This window comes from Neopsephotus bourkii, unplaced genomic scaffold, assembly GCF_033783945.1.
Source record: "Neopsephotus bourkii isolate Nb327-2 ecotype Australia unplaced genomic scaffold, CSIRO-AGI_Nbou_v1 NB_1825, whole genome shotgun sequence".
Classification (NCBI taxonomy): Eukaryota; Metazoa; Chordata; class Aves; order Psittaciformes; family Psittacidae; genus Neopsephotus; species Neopsephotus bourkii.
The window spans coordinates 13,214,521-13,240,719 of record NW_026902298.1 but is presented as its reverse complement, the minus strand read 5'-3'; the positions used below and the strand labels follow the sequence as shown (position 1 = coordinate 13,240,719).

General features: G+C 39.4%; 2 protein-coding genes across 3 annotated transcripts in view; one reads left to right on the top strand and one right to left on the bottom strand.

Annotated features, from left to right (window-relative positions):
- Positions 1-1,946: 1,946 nt before the first annotated feature.
- Positions 1,947-21,266, bottom strand: SNAP23 (synaptosome associated protein 23). Its single transcript, XM_061343777.1, has 8 exons — positions 21,171-21,266; positions 12,562-12,667; positions 11,936-11,977; positions 9,840-9,888; positions 9,212-9,329; positions 5,637-5,789; positions 4,940-5,084; positions 1,947-3,121 (listed from the first exon to the last, which is right to left on the bottom strand). The coding sequence occupies exons 2-8, from the start codon at positions 12,616-12,618 to the stop codon at positions 3,056-3,058; spliced, it is 630 nt and encodes a 209-aa protein (XP_061199761.1). The 5' UTR covers positions 12,619-12,667; positions 21,171-21,266; the 3' UTR covers positions 1,947-3,055.
- Positions 21,267-23,665: 2,399 nt separating this feature from the next.
- The window catches only part of ZNF106 (zinc finger protein 106), a 40,587-nt gene continuing 38,053 nt past the window's right edge, over positions 23,666-26,199 (top strand). For both annotated transcript variants that reach the window (XM_061343699.1, XM_061343700.1), the window contains exons 1-2: positions 23,666-23,871; positions 24,116-24,213. The gene's annotated coding sequence lies outside the window, so the exon portion shown is untranslated. The remainder of the gene's footprint in view (positions 23,872-24,115; positions 24,214-26,199) is intronic.

Sequence of the window (26,199 nt, the reverse complement as noted above, 5' to 3'; positions counted from 1 at the left end):
CCCTGCCATCAGAGAAAATACAGTGTAAACTTCCTCACAAGAGAAACTGCAAAGGCAGGAGATTAAATCACTGGATTTCACCTACTGAAGTAGGTATTTGGAAGGCCATCTGTTACTGATACTTGACTTAAAGTGCAATTCCTATACCATCCTGATGTCCAGTCCCATGTCAAATTAATCTTTCAGAGATGGATACATTTCATAGGTTGAAGTTAGATGATGTTTTTTATGCAGGGATGAAAACTAGAGTGTTAGATCACAATAGTCCTCTCTTCCCAACCACACCCATTCCTTTGTTAGCATTAGGATTTCTGTGATCTAGAAATAGAAGGGGAACTTCCTACTTGCACAGTAGCAACTAGTTCTGCCAAGTTTTTCAAGGACAGGAAACTAAAAGCGATTCCTAAGAGAAAATAGTTTTAAAACACATTCAGTTATAAAAGTATGTATTTTTTGTGTACAATATATAGTTTAACAATCAAAAGCAGAAAATGTAAACCTTCATTCATATTAGCATTCAGAAATACAAAGATGTACAAGCATTGATTCCATCCCACAGAAATGGAAATTAAGCATCTATTCTACAGACAACAGCAAGACAATACAATAAGCAGTCTGTGTTGTTTGCTAACAAAGTTACCAAATCCTGCATGAATTTGGCTCTCACTGCACCAGAAAATAGTGTTGATATTCTCAATACTAATACTCAAGCTTAGAGCCTCAAGAATTTACTTTGTGTGGTATACGTTGCTACATTATGGTTCTGATATATTGATTACAGCATTCTCTCAGCCAACATGCCAATTTGTTGTTTGCTCAGGGTAGACAAGAACATGGACTTTGAATGGCAAGGGAGAAAAACATTGCAATGCTTGGAATCCACATGCTACAGAGCAGATTTGCACTGTTGTAAGCAGAGTAATGTAACTCCTTTAGTCTCCTGTTTCAGGAGACAGCCATAATTCAATAAAAATATACTTTGCTTTCACAACCAGCAGCAAGTATCTCTTCAGTTAACCTGAAGTTTGTAAGAAGGGGATAAAAAGGCATACAAATGTCTTGTGCTTTCCCCACACAAGCGGTGGTTAGAAATTTACTATGCAATGCTCTTCAAAGTACTTCTTTGCTGCTTGTATTTTTTAAGCGCATAAATCTTTATTTACTAAGGGGCTAGATAATGAGCTTTTAAAATTGATTAGCATTCCAACAATTACTGGAAGCCAGACAGAAGCCAACATACACTAGTAAAATATCCACAGTCCCCCAAATATGACTTTACCTTATTCACATAAGGTCTACCACTGGCCTATTTATTACAAGCAGCAGCTCTGTCCTTTTGTCATTTTTTGGGGGGGGAGTAAAGTGTATTTTTTGTTACTTTTCTTGTTTTGTTGGGGTTTTTGTGTGGTTTTTTTTCCCTTTAGTTGAACTGAGAATATATCAGTAATGCTGATTGTATTTCTACTATAAAGAAAAAAACACTGTATTTCAGCAGATTAGTGTCATCTCAACAGCCCTGGGATTTCTTATCAGTAGTTACAGGATACTTGTGGGCTGAGCTTCCAAACAAATCACCCAATAATGCTATTAGGTTTAATCATTCCTCCAATTAATTTGAAGACTTTTGCCATCCAACATAAAAAAGAAAAAAAATAAAAAATCACAGGTTAGTCCAAAGCCCCATTTTCACCTTTAAGAAAGGCATTATTGCAATTATATGCATCACTTGCAATTTATTTGCCAATTTTTTTAAGAAAACCCTAGAAATAAATCTGATTAAATTACAGTAAAATCAAACAATTTTTCTTCATTCCTATGACAGCTTTACCTCACCGGGTCAGAAACTCCTATATACTGCAACAGGAACATTTTGGTTGCAAGCAACCTGAACATGTAATATTTCCAACTGCAAGTCTCACGGTCTGCAATAATAAATCAGTCAGGAATCTATTTAAAACTAGTTTATTTAGAACTAGCATACAGTTCATAAATAGATACTGCTTCCTCCACACTTGTGACAAAGAAGTTTCATTATAAGCTTCTCTGTTTCCAGTACATTTGAGAAGCTCCCCCAAAGTCACTGCTGAGAACAAGCTCTGCACCAGATCAGAGTCATTATTTTGCACTTGGAGAAAGGCATAAACTGAACTCCAGTGAAAACTGGCCAAAATGGACTCTGATACAGGATGAGACACACACACTTTTCTGCTAAGTTTCTTCCAGTTAAGATGCATCATTCAAACACTTAAAAGTTAACTTTTAGATCAGGGGCATAACATTTTCCATCAAATAAATACTTCAGGGAGATCATTTTATTTTGTTCTACTCATATGCACGTGGGGTTTAGAGCAGGTATATATATATACTTACAACAAATATTATCAGGACAATGCAGCATGATTTCTAGGCATAGCCTCCAAACCAATGGCAACCTGTATATTCCTCCAGTTACCTTTACACTAATGTTCATGTGGTCAGGAGTGTTTTTAAGCCTTCAACCCACAAGTACTTAGTGGGCCTCTTCAATTCTGTAACTGACAAATTCAACCTCAAACCAATCATGTGGTTTAGACTGTAAAATTATCGTTAGCGTGCTAGAGATACAAGTCAGACAATATTCACCAAGTCCCTATTTTAGTGAAGACACTCAACTTATGAGGTATTTCAAACAGTGCAAAGTGCCCTCTCCAACTTCCCACAGCTGTAAATTCAGGTTACTCTGCTTGTTCAACTTCAAGAACATTTTGGGTGCAGGGGAAAAAGGAAAAAGAAACATGCAAGAAGATTCTCAAAGCCATAACACTCTTAGCCCTGAGCAGTTTAAAGATAGTGAAGGCAGATGGGTAGGAGGAAGCTATGTTGTTGGCTGCTTTCTTGGAGTCAAGGCCACATTTACATGAAGCAATATAAAAAAATAAAAGACAATTAATCCCTACAGAAAGGGTTCTGCTTCATTTTACCCAGCCCCTCTTATTTCAGGATAGAAGTTTCACAGATCCATGAATATGGTGGCTTGCAGCTGGAGAGACAGTGTCATTAACAACGACAGCAGGCTTCAATTGTCAATTAGTTTCTTGGCTCTGATGTTGGCTTGCTCAATGCGTTCCCTGTTTGTATCAGCCTGAAAGAAATTCACAGGTCATTTGCAGACTTCTTGCAAAAGCATTTCAAAATTCAAACCAACAGAAACTTCTGCAATGCAGGGTATTATCACTGTGGCAGGCAGAAGGGGAGCCGCTTCAGTAAACTAGATGATCTAAGAAAAACCCAATAGCATAACCTTTTATTGGGGGGTTCATTCAAACTAGGAGTCCTGTGTTAACATTGCAGGCTACCAGAAGTCACCCAGTCAAGCCTATGTATTCCCCAGGTGAGCTGGAATTTTACTTTCCTTTTTTGTTGTTGTTTTTTTTTTTAATAAAAATAACTTCAGAATAGAACTGATGCTTTTAAGCTTAATACTGCTTTGTTTCTTTACATGATATTGTCCCTTGAGGATCCGCCTTTAACATTTTGATTTGGTTTCCACATCGTGCAATAGATTTCAAAGCACCTTTCAGCAGAAAAGGATAAATACCCTGAGACAGGTGCCAGTCTGAAAGCCAGGAATAACATTTCCACTTTTATTGCTGCTTTGTAAAGCAATTCTAACTTGTTTCTAAAATTTTAATAGTAAGTTTGATCAGCAAGATTTATTCAAACCACTGAAATGAAAGTGTCAGGCCAAAACAGGTGCTTGAAACTACCAGAAAAACTATTGCTGCAAACAGTAACTCCCATTTACAGTTAATCTGACCAAGCCAATTTCAGTCCACATGATAAAATGTAACAATTTCACACCTCACTTTAAACTGTTATTAAGTTTTCTAGTGTTCTTTAAAATGCTTGACTTTAACTTGGTAATCTTATCAGACTGGTGGTTTCAGGGAACAGTGAAAGACAATTAGGGCATCCTTCATAAAATCATGTTGATTGCATTATTAAAGCCACAACTCCCCAAATTTACTAGACAAAACTGAGATGCTGACATTGGTACAACCAGCATTTGTGTCAGACTAACTGTATATTTGAGAAAAGTCTATTCCTGTCACTTTTAACCCTACTGGGCATTTAATGGTATCTTTAACTTCTCATTTTGTCTTAATTACATGATTTTACAGCAATCCGTGTTCACTTCTGCTGTTTTTAAATCCTTAGCATACACTATTCATTAAGTTTTGATTTCCTTTCTTAAACAAGATGCCTGTCAAAGCTTGTATTCATTTCATAATGTGGGGATTTCTAAAATATGCCTAACTGCCTCATAAGATGCACACCCCCCTATATATTTATATAGGATTCATCTGTTCTGGGAAGTTTGTCTTTAAAGCAGTAACATTTGGGGAAAAAAAAAAAGTTACTGGCTATGACTAACTCCATTTGCTGATGAGGGCAGACCATGTCCCTGCACACCTACAAAACCTATTATTCCAAAGTCTCCCCAGTCCCAATATTAACCTGTCCATGAGAATCAGGGCAACAAATCACCTGTGTTTTATTCCATGTTCAATGATTATAGCAACTTCTTAGGAATTCCAGAAGAATCTTGCTTTTGTCAAAAATACCTATTCCCTACCGTGTACAAGATTCCCTATGAGCAAAAAATCCTCCAGTATGTTTGCCCTTTCAATCCTATCAAGTTGAAGTTCAGTGTTTTCCAGAGCACAGTGACCTGTGCTATATATTGAGGTTTCCTGATGCTCTGAAGCACTTGAATTCTCAGCTATGCACCCAAACACCCAGGTGTCCCTTATCCAAATCACTGCAACCTGGACAATGGTATAATCTTGATGCATACTTACTGCAAATACGTGTAGACAGAATGGTAAACCCATTCCTTATAACTTCTCAGTTACAACCCAACCTCTAAGCAAAGGGAGAGAACACCTTTGGCACTTACCTTTTCATTTATCCGGTCTATTTGTTTATTCTGGGCATCAATCTCATTGCCCATATCCAAAGCCATGTTTTTCAAATTCCCAAGAATGTTTCCCACTTGAGCAAGATTTTCATCCATTTCATCTTCTCTGGCATCATTTGTTATCCTGTTCAAATAATTAAAGACAATGTTTCTAGGAATCTAAAGCTTGCTTTTATTTACCTAAAATTTACTTTAATATCAATTATTGCTCAAATACATTTCCTGTCAGATGTTTACGCCCCCCTTTTAGAATCCCACATGTTCCAAGCAAGCAGCCCACTAAAAAGGTGTAAGCTATTAATCATTACAAAAATAGCCTTGGAATTTAAAGTAACAGCTACCAGAGGAAGTTTAAGACATGAGGTTGTCTCAAATATACTTTCTGACAGTAGAAGTCCTTAGTATTTTTAAGTCCCCTCAATAAATAAGCATGAAGCTCTATAATCCTCACACGCAGAAACAGACTAATACCACCACGACAAAACAAATGGAAGTTTAAGATGAGCACTACAGTACTGAAAGTGCAGGTGTCTGCCATCCTGTCCAAGTAGGAACAATTCTTCCAAGCAGCAGTAAAACACCTTACTATTTAGCAACTTACGCTAAAATGCATCTGTAAAGCTGGCAAGTGATAACTTAGGATTCCTAGTTTTAAGATTAATATAAAGGAGCAAACCTTGTAATGTATCCACCACTTGGTCCTCCAGCAGTCTGAAACTGCTGCTGATTTATTCTTCTTGGTTGCATGGATATCACGTGATCTGCCGAGTTCTCATTTCCATCTCCCCAGGTTGCTCTATATACCTTGCTAGCCTCGAAGTTTTTTGTCCTGCTCCACAAAAATAAGAAATCTGAACTGTCACACCAGAAATACAGTTTCCTGACTGAACTTCTGAATTCATCTAGAATTTTCAGAAAGATTTGTGCCTGAAAGAGAGTAGATTTTGTATACACAAAGCCTTGTCTATGCAATGCGATTTCTTGTATCATGACAGTAAAAACATAACTGAGTTACTCTGGGACTGTGATTAATTTGGTCTTAAGCTTTAATATAAGCACAGCAATTTCCTTACATTAACATACTTTACCAGAAGAGGGGAAGCTTATGTCAGTCACAGGAAAGCTCACACTGTCAGAAGACAAAGTTACATTTATGACAGGAGTTGGTCTAGAGTCAGGATTTTCAGGGAAGAAATGGGGATTAATGAAAAGATTCCTCAAACAGAAATAGCTACTCCATGCAAGAAAACCATTAATCTCTACTGTTTTTTCTGTTGGACATTGTTTGTTGCTAACTCTTTCCTTTCGAAGTTAATGTTCCTCAGGTTGATTTTAATTACGGAATAACAGTAACCATGTTTAACTGGCTCCATTTTGCAATTTGATTGTACTAACCCTATTAAAGCAACAAACCAGTTTACCATTATACTTTTAGCACATTAATTCAGAAGAGAAATAAAAATAAAGCAGCACACTAACATGAAACAGTGTCAAGAATCAGACTCACAAAAGCAAGAGGGGAAGAAAAATCTAGAGAAAGAAATAACTGATCTAAATTGGGGTCAGTTTTTATGAACCAAAAAACCATATTTTGAGATAATACTCTCATGTTCACCTTGTTTGCTGGCATTTTCAGGTTTAAGCTTGATAATCCAGACTCCACTGCCACTTTTCTGCTTCTTTTAAGAAGCCTGTGAGGGGAAATCTGTAGTGTCTTTCAGTACATCTAAGTTTACAATTATTGGTAATCATTTTCCCTGTAGTGCCTTTCAATAGCCCAGACATTTTACATTTGAGGTGTCAATGTCATTAACTGTAGCTGCAATTAAAAAAATATTCCCCTCATTCTGTTGGCACTTGTGTAATTGAAAAGGGAAATGGTGTTTCATAGGCCAGATGCTATAAGACGTAATCTAGTATGAATACATCAAGGAGAAGAAACGGAATAATTTCTCAGTTCATAATGGAAGTGTTACGCCCAGCAGAACTCTAAAGAAACCTACACTAGTCAATTCTAGCTCCTTGTGCTTTAAGCCACGGGTTTAAAGATCTCTTTAGGTAGGAGATTTTTATAGCAGGAGAGCTTTGCGTGCTTGGCTTCTGGATTAACAAAGTCTTAGGTGCCAGAGGTAACTGAGGAATTTATTGAACAAAAACAAGTGGCCTGAAAACTACTTGCACAAAAGTAGACAGCTAGAAACAAAACTACTGCTCAAACTAAGCAGTTAAGAACAAAGCTTTTCACCACCTGATTTTTTAAGAACTGTTTTTCAAATTACTACATATTCACTTTTCTCATATTTCCATAAGCATAAGGTGATTTATACAGCCTGTCAAGCTAGCAAGGCCTCAAGCAGTTGTTCAACATTTCCACAGGTAATGCACTCTGTAGTACTTCACGTTTTCTATTCAAATCAGTATTAAAAGACATCACAGTTGCACAGAGACCTACATGCAGGCATCATACACATGCAAGCAGAAATCCAATAGAAGCATCACTTCAGACAGCTGGTTAAATGACATCTGCACTAGTAAGACTGACCTTGTCCTAAAATCCGCTTTCACCAGTTAAGTGAATACAGCTTCTTATCCTAGTCTTCATTTTTAGAAAGCAAGCATCAGTGTTAGGAGAGAATGGAAAAGAAAGAAGAGTAAAGACCAGCAAACTGGTAAATAGTTATTAGTACATAGATTATATTAGAGTGCTGCCAGTATTTCATGTTTTCACACAGCTTTTACACATAGCCTAAGCCTAGAAGAAATAAGCACTATTTAATTTAGCAAGCATTCTGATTTAGCTTCATGCTTTATGAAAACAAATTAAATGCTTTAGAGATAACTGGTTGACAAACAACTCCAACATTGACAGAAATGTCCCAGATATATGAAAGGCATTCAAAGTTTCATCTTCCTCTGTGTCCTCTACTTACCTAGTGGATTTTTCTGTACATTACTGCCTGTTTTGGTATACAACATTATTTTTTATTGTTATCTGTGTACACCAAAGGACTGCCACAAGAGTTAATGAACTCTGAGCTTGCTCAGTGTCAATAAGCTGCTTAGCTTCAGTGAAATAAAACTGTAACTACAGAAAACAAAGACTAAATGTGTCAAAATACTCAATTCATCAGATTGATAAAACTAATATAAATCAGTAAACACACCTATCTAGAGGTCAGGACAGAACCATCTGCATTTTCAAAGTACTACAGCTCTAAGACTTTCAGCCTTAGAAGCCACATGTATCTATCCTCAAGGATCCTCAAAGCATTATTCTGCTGGATAAGCAGACTCAGCTATTCCAAGGAATTCTTACCTAGGTTTCTGCTACCTCTCAATTGAATGATAGCTGGGTTTTGGATTGTTTTCTCCTCATGCTAAAGAGCTAAAAATGACCAAACACACACACACACTACTCACTTCAGTGGTCACACTCTTAAAAGAGCTTTTATCTTCTTCACTTGGAAGAACTATGATCACATTTAATTCACACAAATCAATTTGATAGTTTGCTGCTTAAAGACGTAGCTAGCACACTGCCAAAAATAAACGTTGTTTTACTTATACAACTGATTTCTGATAGTTTAGGTTGATTTGTACCGCTAAACAACTAAACAAGTGCCATACAAAAGACATTCTTAACTGACTTGGTTATGATAACCAGAACACTGATGTTCTACAGGTACTGTGAAGCAGGTCTACAAGAATTTATGTAATCAGTAATGAAACATTACAGCTTTAACACCAATGTCTGTTCTCCTACTCTTCCTCCCTAAAGCATGAACATTTTTTTTTAATGCCTAGAGAATCAATATTACTTCTCTTATTTAAAACAGAAGTCTTCCTACTTTTAAGTTAGTGCAAAAGTACTTTTGTAGAGAAGTACTTTTGGAGTCCAATTTGTAACACAGGCAGGCACTTACATACAGCTATCTGCAGTCCAATCTGGTCTCATCCATACGGAGATTGATAGTATTTTGCCAAATAGAAACTTTAGAGGAGATTAGGGCAGAATTGTGCAGTATGTTACACAGCAGCTATATTTACAGTTACAGGGGCACAATATATGGTTAGATGCAAGTTAAGCTCTAGCTACCAACCCACACTTTTAAAAGGATGCACCTCTACAAACCAAAACAGTTCGTCTTCCTAGACAGTCAGCATTTTTAACAAGCTCTTTTATCAGAGACCATCTCCTAGTACAGTAGCTATTGAGCTAGAACTTCAGACCCAATAACCAACTGAACTGACCTGTTACAAGGACAGACACAGAGCCCACAACATTTGTTGAGCTCTGTCAGTGTCTTCTCAGCTTCTCTCATATCCTTATTTATCTGGTCCATGCCTTCTTCTATGCGATTTAGCTGTTCTGGAAAAGAAACAAGTAACCGGAATAAACATGGATTGGGGGAAATTAACATTTCCTTCAAGCAGGAAGCTTAAGTTTCAGTTCTGTCTTCACAGTGAGATTAATGTTTTTTGTCTTTCCTGCCTTTTAGGATTTATTTATTTATTACTTATCACTGGAATATATTCAGTGAAAAGTTTTGTTTACTACTTTAAAAAATATTTTCCCTATCCTTAAAAAAAGCACTTCAGTTGCTGCTTTTAGAATAAATGTAGTTACAGTCATTCTGTGGTGGGAAGAAGACCATCCCTAACAGAGCTGTATTACATTGTAACTAATGCAGTCTCTCAACTACTTCAAAACCTCTTGACTACAAACACATCAGAATAACAAATAAGCAGGTCTCATTCTACATACCTAGTGTTTAACAAGCCTTTAGGTTCAGCAACAACTCTTGAATGATAATCCTTTTTCTCACAGTCATAAAATTGGGTGTTCTTTAATATTAGAGAGGAAGAAGGAAGCACTCACCTCCTTGTTCATCCAGCATGGTGATAGTTCTGATGCCAGCATCATGAGACTGCAGAAAGAAATGTTCAGATATAAAATCAGATTTTAATACAGCAATGTGAAATCAGGTCTCTATAGTAAATCTGATAAGCCAAGCAAGTTCATAGTAAAACACTGCTAGGAATAACTTCTGTAGTAAAGCTATGCTAAGTTTCAAATGGATCCTATGGTAGGCTGATAATAATCTTGCCTGGTGTGTTGAGTTTTTTTATTTGGTTGTGGTGGTTTGTATTTGGTTGGTTGGTTTGGTTGTTTTTTTTTAAATTATTTAACATTACAGTAAGATCACAGAATGGTTTGGGTTGGAAGGGATATTAAAGCTCTTCTAGTTCCAATCTCTCCGCCACAGGCAGGGGCACCTTCCACTAGACCAGGGTGCTCCAAGCGCTGTCCAACCTGGCCTTGAACACTGGCAGGGACAGGGCAGCCACAGCTTCTCTGGGCAACCTGTGCCAGTGTTCCACCACCCTCACAGGGAATAATTTCTCCCTAACATCTAATCTCAATCTACCCTCTTTCAGTTTAGAGTCATTACCCCTTGTCCTGTCACTACATGCATTGTAAAAAGTAATATTCAGATCAAACTACAACAATATCAAATGAAGTAAACCTAGCTGAGCCTTATTTTGAAATGTGGCACTTGAGTTGATTCTTTATCCCTACACCCTTCAATAGGGCTAACACAGCCTTTAGTCCTTGGAAGGCAGAATAAAAGAAAGCAAAACAAAGCCTGCAAGACTGTTCCTGAAAACTCAGTGGAAGATTTCAGGAACAGAGTAGCCTATCACTAGTTTTAAAACTAAGCAAAAGAAATCAGCAGTGAGGAATATACCACTGCAGAACTTTTTGCTGGATTAAAGACTTGAATCTAGCATGCAAGTTGCACCCATGCATTACTGTAAGCTGGCAGCATAGGACTGTCTATGGTAGGAAATATTTTAGTTTATGGATCTCCAAACCATGACACCAAGAGAAATAATGTTGGCTCATTACATGTTCTTAATGTTTGTGCTTGAGAAGTATTCATTATGCTGATTCAAATGCCTCACTGATAACATAGCATCTTCAGTTTCATAGCAAACTGCTACCGCCTGGACAGTGAGTACAGGCTCTAAAGCAGTAGTGACCAAATACTTCAGGGTCCTTATTCACTGGATTATTTTTTTGTGTTCTTACACTGACAACAAAGTGTCTCAAGTGTTCAGCCCTTGAAGTCTGGGCATTAGCTTTGTCTCTGCTTACTCTCTGGTTTCCATTTGTCTATGGTTTATCCACGTACTAGCAAAATCATCTTGCTGAACCAGTTAAGCTTTGTTAAGTCTACCAGAGCTGGCTATCAACCTTATCTTACTCCCTACCAACAGGATGCTCTCTATATTTTGAAATTACAGTATCAAAAATAAACTTTGCTATTTTTACAATGGGTTATGCACAACATAGTGTAAAGAAACAGATTCCTCACACAATGTCACATAAACTCAAAATACAGATTTGTTCCAGGTTATGTATAAAGGTGTTAAGAGTTTAATATCATACCTAGCTATCTTTAAAGTTAAAATTTATCAACAGATTGTAAGGTCTATGTAGAGAAGCCTTTGGTTGAAACTGAAGGCAGCCCTACCCTCCACTACCCCACCCAACTAAGCCCTGCCCTGTTCCTCAAAGCAAGACATTTTCACTCTGTTCACAGGCTAAGTGAGCTAAAAAAGAAACCGAAGATGTTATGAGAAGCAAATGACACAGCAGCCAAAGGTATTACTGACCACTGCAGAAGTCTTATTATAATTAACCTGTAGCATTTGGAGATTAGGCCATCTTGCTTAAAAGGAAAACATGTAGAAAGGAATTCTGTGATGTGACTATACCTAATGTAAAAAAACATTAGGTTTAACTCATTCCAACTCTATTGCTGAATTAAAGCAGCAACTTTTAAAAATGAAGTGAGTGTCAAAAAGTTTGAGAAAGACAATAAAAGTGATTAAGATCACTTTGTGATAATTAGCATGCTGCTTCTTAAATTAATAAATCCCCAGGGAATTAAAAAAATGTTTCCTTACCTCAATGGCCAGGCCAAGAATCCTTCTTGTGCTTTCCAAAGACTAAAAAGAAAATTTTAACATGAGTGTGTTAACAGCATAGCAGTGTCCCAAAATCCTCTTCACCAGTTCATTACAGTAAAGCAATTGATATACAAAGGTTCATCAGCCTGCCTATATGTAACACATTCCACACCACAGTCACAGTGCCAGCATACTGGAGATTTTTTCCAGTATGCTAGTAAGCCCTTGGTTTTTAGTACTTGTTTTTTAGTACTTTAGTACTTTGCTTATCCCACTGGAAAGTCTTTATAAAAGAAAACACATTCAAATAAACTTTAGATCATTTGAATAAGCATGAAATATCAACATGGATTAAGAATACTGTAGGTACCCAGACTGCATGGTCTCAGTAATCATGGCTGAGTGATCTGTACGCAGTCAGGGAGGTGGCTTTACACTTCAAAAGTTGAAATTCATTCTTACTGCTAGTAGAGGTCTTGGCTCCAGTACTGACCAAGTAACATGAAAGTCTGAAACATTCAGGTATACCCTTGCAGGGTCACCACCCTGACTTAATATTTAGAAGATATTGTAATCTTGGCAGATTAGTAGTGTAAACCCAGATGGCTTCCTATGACAATTACCTCATCCGTGACCTGGTTGGCCCTCAGCTGGATTTCTTCAGGCGATAGTTCAGCCATGATGAGGAACTATTACTTGTAAGTAATCACGTTAAAGAGAATCTTCCCCCTGCAATAAAGAATAAAGGAATTATCAGTATTTTCAGTTGAAAGTACAAGTAGGAAGTTCAAAGAATGAAAGCCTATAGAATTAATTCTGCTTAGAACAACACCTGGTTAGGACTAGAAAGTACTAAAAGAATTATTCAGCTGATATGACATAACTTAAGAGCCAAGAGAAATGTAGGAACAATCAGTATGTGAAATAGCTTCCTCTACAAAACTCAGCTTGCAAAACATTTTTTGATAATTCCTCATTTTTACCTTAAACTAACAACAGATAGAAATTAAGTCTTAAAATAAAAAGCTTCTCCACGTTGGAAAAGCACACTGGTTTAGCCAGCAATCCAGAAAGAAATTAAGGAAGGCATTTAAATTACTAGTATAAGCTTCAAATATTCTTCCCCTTCCCTCTGAGGAATTTCAGCAGTCAGTCAGAAGGGAAAACACTTTCACTGACCAAACACCACCTAAAATGATTCTGGTAGCACTCGAGAAACAGTATGGAGAATCCCTCAAATGCAAGAGGACCTGCAAAAGTTTCAAATGGTATATCTGCCATTTTAGCAAAGGTTTTCAAATCTACCTTTCTCATACTAAAAGTAGGATAAAGATGAAGCCCCGACACACCATTTTGACTTTTGCTATTAACAGGAGATACATTTTTCCCTGAAGAAACAAGAGGAAAAAGCAAGCCCATCAATAAATGTATTCTCATTAGAGCCAGGTTTTTCAGAGCTAAGAATATGCATTTTTGTTGGAGGAATAGTAACAAAGCTAGCACTCTTAGCAATGGGAAAACTAAGCCCCCAGGCTATACAATAATTTAATTTAAAATTAGTTTTCCCCTTAAATTTTGATTAGGCCTTGCTCTTTCACTTTTCAATTAAGTTCCCATAATCCACTAGAATAATTCCAAACATCCTGCTTGACTAACAGATGTTCCAGTTTTCCCTATGAGATAAATTTTCTAGAAGTCATAGCATTAGTAACTGCTCTTAGAAAAGTAAATTTATGCAGACTCAGACAGCTGTTAGCTAGAGAAGGGAAGGTGACTTGAAATCAAGACACCTAATCCCTTATAGCTGAAGTACTTCAGGATTCAGGGAATACTTCATCAGGTTTGATCTTATGAACATAAAGTACCTTTTCAGCCTTATGGCTAAGACTGTGGCTTCAGGAGTTATTTCTTTTAAGTAGCTGTCAACACAAGTTGAGTTTTGCCACCATTAAAAAGTAATAAAATTAGACATTCTTACACAAGGCCTCTATTAGCTCTGTTTGCAGTAGTCCAATCTCACTATACAATCAGTGACTTCACTCATAGACTTAAGATCCTTTCATGAGGTTTATTTAGGGCAGCTCAGTCCCAACTTTGAATTTGGGAATGTCTCTTTAGACGGTTTGCACAGCTAAGGTCCAGTAAAGCAGGGTGAGGGAGGAAATGACATATTTTCACCAAGTTAGATTAAGCACCAGAAAATGACATCAGGCTAGTTCTTTGGGTGAAGATCTCACATTTATTTAATATTCAGAAACAGGATGAAGAGTCAATTACATAGGGGCACTGAAAATGCAGTATCTGGGTTACTGTAGCTGTTGCAGGCTTGACCAGCTTTCCCTACTTTGGGTGCCACACAGTCGGGGTACCTCTGCAACTTGGAGCCCTAAAACACACATCTCATCTTGGACAGAGAAAAGAGATATCATAACCCCACCCTGTGAATCATCAGTTTGCCAAGAACCCCATTACAACTGCAGAACAGGGCCAGAAATACAGCTATCTTTGCAAAGTGACTGGAGATTTCTCTTTCAGCAGGCCTGGTGTTCTGCTTCCCTTTGCAGCTGTGGGTTCAGGCTGTCCAGGAGTTTGCATACCAGTGCAAGCACAACTGCTGGCTGTATGATGTAACCCTAGCTTAAAGGCTCTGTTCAAGTTACCCAATAACCATACTACAGCCAACACTACACAAATCAGTAACAGTTTCTTTGCTTTTGAGGCAAGGACATAACAGTAATATTCTCAAACATGGTTAAGAAGGATTTATAAATTAAGTCTAACAGGTAATACAGACCCTTAAGTTTGAATGCGTTTGCAAATACATTATAACACTACCTGCATGCCAGGAAAGAACCCAGAATCTGAAGAAAGAATGTATACTTTAACAAGCCAGATACTGAGTTTTGTGGTTTACTCAATACTGGCAGAACACCGTCCTGTACTACTAGAACCACAAATTCATGGAGAAGCCACTGAAAAACTAACCAGCAGTGAGACTGAAAAAGGAGAAGAAAGGAGACAACAGTCAGCACTTCCAATTCCCAAGCCAGTAGTTCTTGATGGTAAAGTTTGGAAGGTAACATATTACTGGAAAGTGATAGTTGTAAATTAACTTCAGAGCTGAAGCTCACATACACTGAACTAAATCCACTCCGGGCTTGACAACCATGATGTTAATAAAGTCCTATGAAAGATAATGCCATTCTGAAATCTGATAGTAATTACAGAAGAGCTACTTCATGTACTGTTACCTATCAAACTATTCCCCCCAAGCTTTGTCCTATTTATGTTAGCTCATTAAAGAACTGGCAATTCATTATTTGACACAAATAAGTAGTAACACACTAAACTAGGTGTCTGTAACTGTATCTGACACCAGACAACATTTTGAAAACACAAGTACTTGCCACTGAATCTACCAGTTCGAGACGTGACAAGCAAGCTTTCTGTTCCCCTAGCTTGCTCACATCTTCCTGAACAAATCTGCTGCCAGGCAGCAAGAAGTTCCATGGAAACCCACAGCATTCCTCCAACTTTCTTCCTAAATCAGTGGTATTTCATCTTGAAGCTGTTTATGACTTACCTTATACAAGAAATACATCTGCAAAATAGGAAGGAAAAAAACCCTGCAACTTTCTACACAGCTGACACCCATAATAAAGAGAAAAAAAAAATTACATCCAGGATTCCTCAGAGCTGAGGCATGCATGTGCTTCTCTTCTGATGCTCATATTTGGCCACTTGTAGTGTTTTGTCTCTTGTGAGATGAAAACAATCTGAAGTGATAGTTCATATGCCCAATTTACAATTGCTAGGATAACTGACCTATGTGGGAGGATGTTAAATAAAACCATTCAGAACACTTGGTTAAGGGACAAATACTCTGACAACCTTTCATCGTGGATAATAGGGTACAGTTACTCACTAGTCTTGCAAGGTATCTGTAAACAATAAGTTAGAACACTCAAGATGTGGTAATTTGTATTGAAATAATAGTTTGGCTATTCCAACAGAACATATACATAGCCAAATAAACAGACAGGTAAAGAAAGGACGCTCTTTTTGCCTAGGAATCACGAAGCACCCATTAAGGTAGCCAGCTCTTAATGTTATATGACAAAACTATTTTATATCCAAGACATCAAGATTCCTCAGGGATAGAATACTTGATATAGCTAAAGTGTTCCTGGAATGTATTTTCTTTATAATGTAAGATTTGCTAAAGTAAGCATTCATTTTTACATCCATGGACAATGCCCATTAATCCCAGCCACAAAGTAACCAAAGAAATAAGACAGCTTACAAAGAGACTTCATATTTACATTACAACTTTCTGCCATTTCACTTTATTTTCCCTCTAAGTTCTGAACAAGAGACCAACGTGCCTAAATACAAAGCAGAAATCCTTTAAAGAAAGGATGAGTAATAAGCTGACATCACCTTTATTTACTTTCTGTTATTAAAAAGTACTCTGCACTATTTACTCAAGTTATCAGTCTGCAAGGATTAAAGATAAACACATTTCAGTGCAACTCCCCCTCTATCCCTTGCATGGGAGAACCTGGCACCTACAAACTATGCAGAACTAAGCTTGCTCCAAAAATACACTTTCTTGAAGTAATGGGCCTCATTAAACTTCTCTACCAGGGAACTAAGAAGACTACACACAACATCACCTTAACTAGCACTGTCTTAAAAAAAAAAAAAAAAATCATCAAGAACCAAAAGCATCAAGGAAATAAACACAGGGCCTGCAAATCCCAGAAACCTCTTCTCTGCCATTCTTTTTATTTTTGAGATCATGGGGCAGAAATTTCTCCAAAATTTCAATTCCAACCACAAGCTTTAGACTAAAGGTTCTCTCTCCACAAGACTGCTCATAATGTGCTAAACCTATAAGCTCACTATCGTAATGCATATTGAAATCAGAATATTATGGTCTAAGTCAGTTGAGGATTGATTAGATTTGAGTTACTGCCATCTCTTGAACAAGAAGAAACAAAGAAATTAATATCTACACATATTTTTTTCCACTTACTAAACCTTTATTCATGACTCCAAAAACCCTGAAAAACCTTCAATGCACTCTCCTATTTGGAGCTGTTAGGTTGGAGAATGCTGAGGAGGAGACACAGCAAAGATGATTTTACAGAACTGTTTAAAAGCTCAAGATATTTCCTGCAAAAGAATGAGGAACATGACAAGCACTTTGGGGATGATTTTCGAATGATACCAGACCCATTTGAAGCATCACTGGCTTAGAGATCTTCATTTGGTTAATCAACACACCCATATAGCAGCTGAAGCATTTTAGTAGGTTGTCTAGCCCGAAAAAAAGGTAATGTGACAGATACCGACATGAGCTACGGCTGTGTCTGTATTAGCAGCAGGGTGACAGTCAGAGACTATAGGCCAAATTTTCATGTGGGGAAAAGTGCTGCTCATACTATCACATTTCAGATGGATCAGTTACAAGTATTTAATCAGAGTTCTGCACCAACCCCAACTACTGAATCAAGAGCCAACATCTGCCAAGCCATATCCTTCATAAGACTGAGTGCAATAAGAGCAAATTCAGTGTTAGTAATACCTACAGTGATCTACTCCCTGCGTGTACAAGTCTCCAAGTGTAAATTACTTGCTTGTGAACAGGAAGCTAAGACAGTATTGCTTTATCCCAGCTCTCTGTCTGGAAATGTCTGAGAACAGACATATTAAAAACTTTGGGAAAAAACCACCCTAAGGCATTTGAATGGACAGAGCCTCAAGATCAAAGTATGCAGCCAGCAACAAGAGTCATCTTTGCCGCCTGTCTTCTGAGTGAAAAAGACCAATATGGAATCTTTGTTGTCTAAGTCATTGATTTCAGATACTTCTCTGCACCACTACAGGTTTTCCTTACAAGTGTTTTCTTTTTCATTCAAAATTGCCTGTACACTGGATGCCAGCTATTTATCCTAACACTCACTTTCCAATGTAAACAAGTTTCAAAAGCTGTAACAGTGAGTTTGCATGGTCTTTTCAAGGGTTTTTCAACCCTAGATCATCTTCTGAGGCTTCTAAAACATTTCCAATGTCCTGACAGCTATAGTAGGCAATTTACATGCTGTTTGAATGTGCTTTTCTTCAGCACTAGTTGAGAAGCAGTTCTAAGGCTTATTAGCATCAGGAAAAAAAAAAAAAAAAAAAGATAATTTACTTCCTTGGTTTACAACAGTTACACCATATTCTGGCTGTGCTATCCAAAGCACTCAAAACCAGTAAGAATTTATTGTCTTACCAATCTTTGTGAGTTGAGCCAAGTGCAGGACACCACAAGGCCTTGAAAAGTGCTTGCTCAACTGCAATTACATAGCCCACATCTGGAAAGGAATTGTAAGGGAGATGTTGTCAGAAGTGGCAAGTTTTCTTAAGCCAGACAGGTCAACATGCACCAGACCAATCAATTGTTACTGCTTGCACTTTCATAACCCCACCTTGAATGACTGTAAGATTTTTGTCCTGCATCTTCTGGCTGACATAGAACACTCGTATGCCTCTTGACAGACTCAATGCCTTTCAGAAATCTGCCATACGTCCATCACATTTGCTAAATACCATAAATTAATTCCCTACTTGCCATTTAAGGGTCCTCTGTTATAACCTAACCCCTTCTCTATCAAGTTCTATCATGGCTATAATCAGTATCACTTAACTTTTCTTTCTCTTCACTGATAACCCTAAACTAGAAGTTAAGCACAAATGTTTCTCTTTTTTGTTTTCCTGTTAAATATATTTTTATAACATCAAAAATACACAGCAGACTGTGTCTTAGTGCCTGGTTCCATAAATGAAGAATAAGAGGTTCACAATTTTCTTGTGAGTAGGAAGAGAGATGAATAAACAAGTGTAATATTTTTTGCCACAGAAAACAATATATGTGAGAGCTAGAACCTGGGATAAGGTTATCTCTTTTGTACCAAAACCATAAACTTTATTATATTTGCCTTCCAGAACAATTTGTCTTTTAAAAGAGCTATTTCCAAGTTGAGAGTGAAAACCAGGTAACTCCCACAAAGCATTCCAGCAAGACCTCATGCTGACATCTTCATGTTGTTTTCCTTTTCAAAATCTAATGGAAGATTATGGCAGCCAGGAACTAAATGTAGCAAGGTTGAGTGAAAAACTTTCACACGTGTATTGTGAAGTCATTTTTATGTAGTCATGATATGGAACAATCCTCCTATATTTCTAAATAATTATATTTGACTACTTCATTTCAGACAAAGCAGAAAGCAATACTTTATTCTTTTAACATAATCTACTGGTAAGAATACCAAAGCATTAAGCCTTAAAATCCTGTTATTCCCAGTTCACTAGTTCCTTCTTTGAACATTTCATATACATACTGGGGAAGAAATTTTAAATAATAGCTTCTATCTAATACATCTAAAATCATGATTGAGAAATACAGGTTATACCTCCTTTTGAGTAATCTTATCAGAAAGGTAGGAAGTAGGATATGATACAACCCTGCTGTTGCAAAACTTGACTGAAAGCCACTAACTTATGAGCTGTACTTTAGGCATCAATGAATTGGTACAGCCTCAGGTGATCATGTATGCTCTCTCAGTTCCTTCTCTTATAAAACAAGCTGTTGCTTCCCCCAAAATACAGAAAAGTTCATTAAATAATATTCCTAGAAAAAAAGGAAATTTCCATGCATTCTTGCAAAAAAGTAAAATTTGGATAGTTTACAAACTAGATGACTTTATGTTGATGGGGTTTTTTTAATCTTTCCAATTCTTTATGTCACTAACACATAAGGAGTTGTTTTTATTAAACCCTTCCTTAACACAAATAGCTATCCTACTGTTAGTCAGCTGAAATTCAGCCCAGCTAATACAGGGTGATACAAGGTGTCAGCACCAAGATGTACTCCTCCACATGATTAGGCATACAAGATAAATGAATAAAGCATCTGTGACCCTGGGGGAAAAGGCCAGGGCCCAGAACAAGACACTACTCTGCATGCTTCCTGCTTTCTCTTATCAGCTTCCTGACCACATTGCACAGAGGCGATAGCACAAAGAATAGGCGCTAGGAATGCCACCTCCTCTGTGCAGTACCATACTTGTCTCAACAATTCATTTTTGTCTGGCTGGAAAAGCCTCGTGATACCTCCTTTAAATTAGTCACCAATACTAAGTAACAATTGACCCTAGATCCGTAAGCAGACATGGCCTGATTCCTGTTCTTCTAATCACACAAACTGTGCTATATAATATGCTACATCAAAAAGTGTAGAGCAGTGGAGGTCAGACATATAGAATAGTTACTAGAGTGTCAGGAAGCAATTAATTGTGCAAGTCACTGAATCAAGCAATTGACATCACAGGATGCTTTCCCTTTATCCCTAAATACCTTCCCACATAGCTGTTTTCTCTGTTTATGAAGAAGCAAAGGAACACCCAGCTGCTTTCTTTTGGCCACTGGAGACCCAGTGCCCTTATTAAGAGGATGAAAAAGCGGAAGGTAAATAGTTAGAGAAGTTGCACAAAGAAATTTCCAAAGTTTCTTCAGCTTATTTACTTAGGTTGTCGAATCATGTGTGTTAATTTGGCAACCTTCATTGCATAAAACAGAAATGAAAGCAAAAAAACAAAGGAAAAAGTGAAAAATAAAGTTGACTCTACATTAGCTTCCCAGAACTACCAAGGGCTTCAAGAGATACAATCAGGAAACGCACAGTTTACTTCTGACGATTATTGTTTACTATGTATCACAACAGCATCTTGCTGGTTAGTCCAAAGCAGTGGGACACACCAGTTCAAGGGCTCTCGACAAGCAAAAAACAAACACCTGAACATAGCACCTATGCTCCTCTCAGTGAGAGCCGGCCGAGGCCTTCCAGCACTCGACAGGACGAGCGCAGCCCATGGCTCAGCCCGGCTTCAGATACCCCTGCTGGGCCGCCTGGACCCCGCCGCGGCCCGACCACCCCGTTACCCCGCTCCGACTCTCAGGCCCGGCAGCCGAGGTAGGGCGGCACTCACAGGGCCAGCGCGGCCAAGACCGCCCCGACCCGCAAAGGCCCCCACCACAGCCGAGCCGAGCCGAGCCGAGCCTGCCCCGCGCAGAGCGTTACGCGTCAGGGAGGCAGCAACAGACCGGATCCAGCGGCAGCCGCCCCGCCCAAGGCGCAGAGAGCCGGCAAGTCCGAGCCGGCAAGCCCAAGCCGCCAAGCACCTACCGGCACCACAGCCGACCTCCGCTCCCTCACACGCACCGCTCTCAAACCGAGCCGTAGCGAACCGCACCGCCCTTTACGCGCTCATGCCCCTCCCCGGTGCCAACTGCCAGAGCACAGCTCCGCGCCCCCGGAAGCGGGAACCGGCACCGCCCACGAGAGGGGCACCATACGCCACACCCGGCATGGCGGGACGCCCCTCCATACGTGTGACGTCAGTCTACGTTACCCAAGATGGCGCACAGCTCGGCACCTGACCGGTGGGTATGCGTTGTCGGTGCTTTCGCCGCGCCGCTGACATCGTGGGGCTGGTGCGGTCCGTGTGTATGGGGTGTTCCTTCGGGCACCGTGCTGCACATGAGGAGGAAGCGTGGCAGCCCCTCGCCCGTTACCAGGGAGAAGGAAGGCTGAGACGGAGTGAGAAAGTTGCCGTTTGGAATCACAGACCTCGCTTTGCAGAGCTGAGGCGGGCAGGCCTTCCGAGGTGTGCCCCTTCTCGGGCCTGGGTGACTTCTTCCCTGGTCAGCTGCCGTCAGGACCCCGCCTCAGGGCTGCTCCTTCGAAGCGCCGCACGGAGGTCTCACACCATTGAGGCCCACAGCACCTTTAGGTGGCTCTTGGAGCCAGTGTCGAATGCTTTGTGCAAGTCCAGGTAGACATCAACTGCTTTGACCCTGTCCATCAGTTCTGTAGCCCCACCATAGAAGGCCACCAGATTGGTCAGGCAGGATTTGCCCTTCTTGAAACCATGTTGGATGTCACAAACCACCTCGCTGTTTTTCAAATGCCCTAGCATGGTTTCCATGCGAATGTGCTCTATCCGTTTCCCACCCATGATTCATAATGTCATTCATTAATTTTTGCCCAGGTGGGGAGATCTCTGTGCATTAGAACTTTGTCTTGATCATAATCAGCAATATCTCTTAATGGCCAGTAAAGCATGAAAGTCTGAATTTCTCATAATTTCATCTCTTCTTGCAATAGGGTTTGAGAGCAGCAGGAGCTCTCTTAATTAATGGCTTTAACAGGTCATAATCTACAGTTGCTGATACGGGAACATCAGTGGGGGTTCATACTCTTGCATGGCCTGAATACAGGCAGCTTTTGTAACAGCTGTGGGAAGCTTATTTGGGAATACAGTAGGTATTACTGGAGGCTCTTTCCAAATATCTATTCTGCTAATGCAGTATGCCACTCTGCTAGTTATCAAGTGGGGATTGTTTGGGGGTTCAGGACCAGCATTTAAATAGACTACAGAACCCCAAATTCCACTGGTCTCATTGCCATCAAGTAAAATCCTGTCTTCTCCAGTTAAACATACTTGCCACAAGTATTCAATTTCCATTTCACTCAGCTTACAGCTATAGCGTACTTGTAAATCAGCCATTTGAATGGGATCAAGTGGGGTCTTTTTTGAGTCTCCTGCTCCACCCCAAGGCCCAGTAGTTTCTTCTGGTTTTATTAGAGGTCTGGCCTGATATACAGGAGGACTTGAATTTAAAAGGGATGAGGAATCATTTACTCTAATGTCATTATCACTGGCGTCACCCCAGATGTTTCTGTCCTAGTCTACAGGGAGTACAGTTTCTATTCTGTACAGTATTAGGGGGCTTGAAAGGTTGCATAAGCATAATTTCAACTTTTTCTTCTAATTTTGCCCTTTCTCTCTTTCTTTCTGAAGTTGATTTTGTAACTCTTCAATTTTCAGAGATGGTATATATCCTGTTTTCTTTCCTTTTCCAGTTTCTTCTGTTAGGTCCTGTAACTTTTTGCTGTCATCTGGTCTATGCTGATAAGGAGTTTCTACACAGAAGCCTAATATTTTGCAAATAATTCCTTTTTAATCTTTTTTTTTTTTTATGGCATCTGTTCACAAGTAGTTGCTATTTTACAGCTTCCCAGTTATGCCAGTTATCACAAGTCCATTCTTCTGGACATGTGAGACTCTGGCTTATTCCATGTTTTTGCAAGTAACCAGTGGTACCATTTGCCATCCTGCCGACTTCACCGCAAGTCCCACTGCTTTTGCAACGCCCCCCTCCCATCGCTGCCAGGCCGGAGGGACTACATTTCCCGGCATGCTCCGCGGAGGAGAGCAAGTGTGCCTCCCGGCGTGCAGCGCGCCCACTTTCCTGCCGGCTCATTGGCTGTGTTGGGCAGTGGCTCCGCCCCGCCGTGCGCCGCGGGTCTCTGTGGGGTCGGTCCGGCCCGGCCCGGCCCGGCGCGGCAGTGGGTTTGGTGAGGGTGGTGTGTTTGGCCACGTGCCGTGGCTGGGTCTGCTTGGGCCTGGCACGGGGATGGACTTTCGGGCTGCTGCCTTGGCAAAGGGTGTGATGTGTGAGTACTGAGGCCCCGGGGAGCAGAGGCTGTGGGGATCTCGGTGGGGGACAGCTGGGACGATGGGGGGTTGCACCGGATCTGGTGGAGGTGAGCGGGGCAGGCCTTGCCTAGGGGGGATGCACCGGACATCTTGCCTTGGGGCAGGCATGCGGTTTGCTTTGTGTTGTGAGCATCCTTTGTTGCTGCAGTAAGTCCTGAACGTTGTTGCCCTGTTTCAATGCAAGCTTTGCTAGAGCAGGTTCTCTGTTACAGATGTGTAGCTATCATCAGGTCTCTTCATACCAGCCAGAAGCGTTTCCTGGGTTGAAACGTGGCTCTGGGGGCAGAGTTGCTCACTTACCTTTCTTGTAATATATTGCTACATGTGTGTCTTAGTGGAAGCATGTATGAATGTGGTGATAAGTATCTGCTAACTTAAAACGAGTGAAGCTGTTATGAATACAATGAAGTAAAAGGTATTTAAAAGTGGGGTAGTTTGCATGCAGGCTTAAATTATATTAAGAACTGTTCAGGGGTGCTTATGAGCTTCAACTTGGAAAAGTTTATGAGCATTGGATAAAAGTGTCATCGGTGACTGAAGTCTATACTTTGTTGTCCTTTATTGATAGCGTTTTGATAACAACCGCCTTATGCAAGTAAGAGATTTCCTTCTCATGTTCCCTCTTGTGCTTTCTGAAGTTCAGCTTTAAAGAGCTTTGTAGATCAGGTGAGTTCTGAGGTGTGACCTGAGAGAGAAAAGGATTGAGGCTTCTTGGACTTTGTTTTCAGCATCAGTTCCCGGGACTGCTTTTCCTATATTTCTGCTGATTTTTTCTGTTCATTTATTTGTTACTTTTTTCAGTCAAGCCTCAATTACTATATTAAACTAACAGCCTGGACTAATAGATCCTACAACACCCCCTCCCCCCCAAACGAACAAAACCCAACCAACAAACAAACAAAAACATCCCCGCCCCCCGAAAACTAACCTGAAAAACACTTAAGCCTTCCGAAAATTTAATAGTTTCGTTGAAGATTGAAATTATTTCCCTGTTAGCACTGCAATATTTATGATGAATATTGCAGGTTCTAAGAGCCAGTGCAGCATGGATTCATAACTCGTTACCTTGGAAAATAGCTTCCTATTCTGAGGTCTGTTCAGGTGAAGGCAACTGTATTGTCTTTTGTTTCTGTTCTTGCTTGGCTCCAACTGGAGTGGCAGTACAAGCCAACTGCATTTGCATCATAATAGTAGGTGCTCTGTTCTGGTGTTTTCAGTTTGAAACAAGTCATTGGTTTTAGGCAATCTATGTAGATCTGTTATCTGAGCCGATGTGGTTTCTAAGACCGAACTTCATGTAACTTCTAGCTGAAATGCCCAGAAGTGTTTGAAGAGGTGTCAGCTAAATGCATCTTAATTTATGCAGGGCTGTGCTATCCAGTACAAAGAATAACAGCAATCACTATTCTATGAATACGTATCCAAATTGTGAACAGAGATACTAAGATGTGTAGGTAACTTGATCTAGGTAAAATTAAAGTATTTTTCAATTGACTCCCCCCTCCCCCTCCCTTATTGTTGAGACAAAACTCATAAGATATCTGGAATCAAATTTAAATTTTATTGGAATAAGATTTATATTGCTAACATTTTTAACACTGCTACTCATTTTCTGTAAACTCTGCCACCAGGTGGTGTCCTAAGATTTGAGATCTGGCTCAAACCAATTACAGGAAAATAATCAGGTACTATGCATTACAAAAAAATTATTTGTTTTTATGAAAATATTATTCGTATTTGTAGTGCAAGGTGTTTTTTTTTTCATCTAGTTCTAGGCTATCTTACATTTTGATTGTACATCCTGAGTTGATGGAGCTGCTGATACTCGGTCCCGGGGCAGACTGCATTACAGAGATGTAAGAATTCAGACAGACTCCTGTATTTTGACTTCATGGCCATTAATGACTGCTGTCCTAATGTTTGGATTCTTAACTTGAATTTACTTGACACCAGAGCTCCATATACTGAAGAGTGACCTGACTACCTTGGTCTGAGCACCTCGTATCACTCTACAGCTGTTTTTCACACTCCATAGTGACTGTATAAATAGAAAGAGCCCAATGACTGACTGACTGCTCTCCTGTGTGCTCTCTTATGTCTGTATGGATATTTTTTTATGCAAGTCTGAACCATTTTGCCAAGGCCAGGTATCTGCTCCTGTGGAACTGCAATAGATAGGATGTATAGAGTAGTCTGTTTTGATTTGGCTTCCGAGTACCCTTCTTCTAATTAGTAAAACAGACGTAGTATGCCTACCAGTGAAGGTTATTATAAGCTTAAATACCCTAGGAAGGGAAAAAAAAGTGCAGCTAAATGTTACAAATTAAGTTTAAAATTACAGGGTGGGTATTTCTGTCATTCTTATAAGGGTCTGTTTGTTGAAGACCTTTTATAATGTGAAACAAGTCTGTAAGAATAAGCTGATGTGAATTATTTTGTAAATCAGGAGAATATCTATATCAGTTAGGTTGTTTGTCCTGCATCTTGTGTATCACTGTGTTGCTTCTTAATAAGACTTTGTCTCAATCATTATCAGTTCTGTTTGAAGCTGTAATGGTAGCAGGCATATAAAGACAATTCCCCTCTCCAAAGAGTGCTAATAGGTGATCTGAAACTAGTCATTAGGGTGACCTTCCTCCCCTTGGGAGCAGT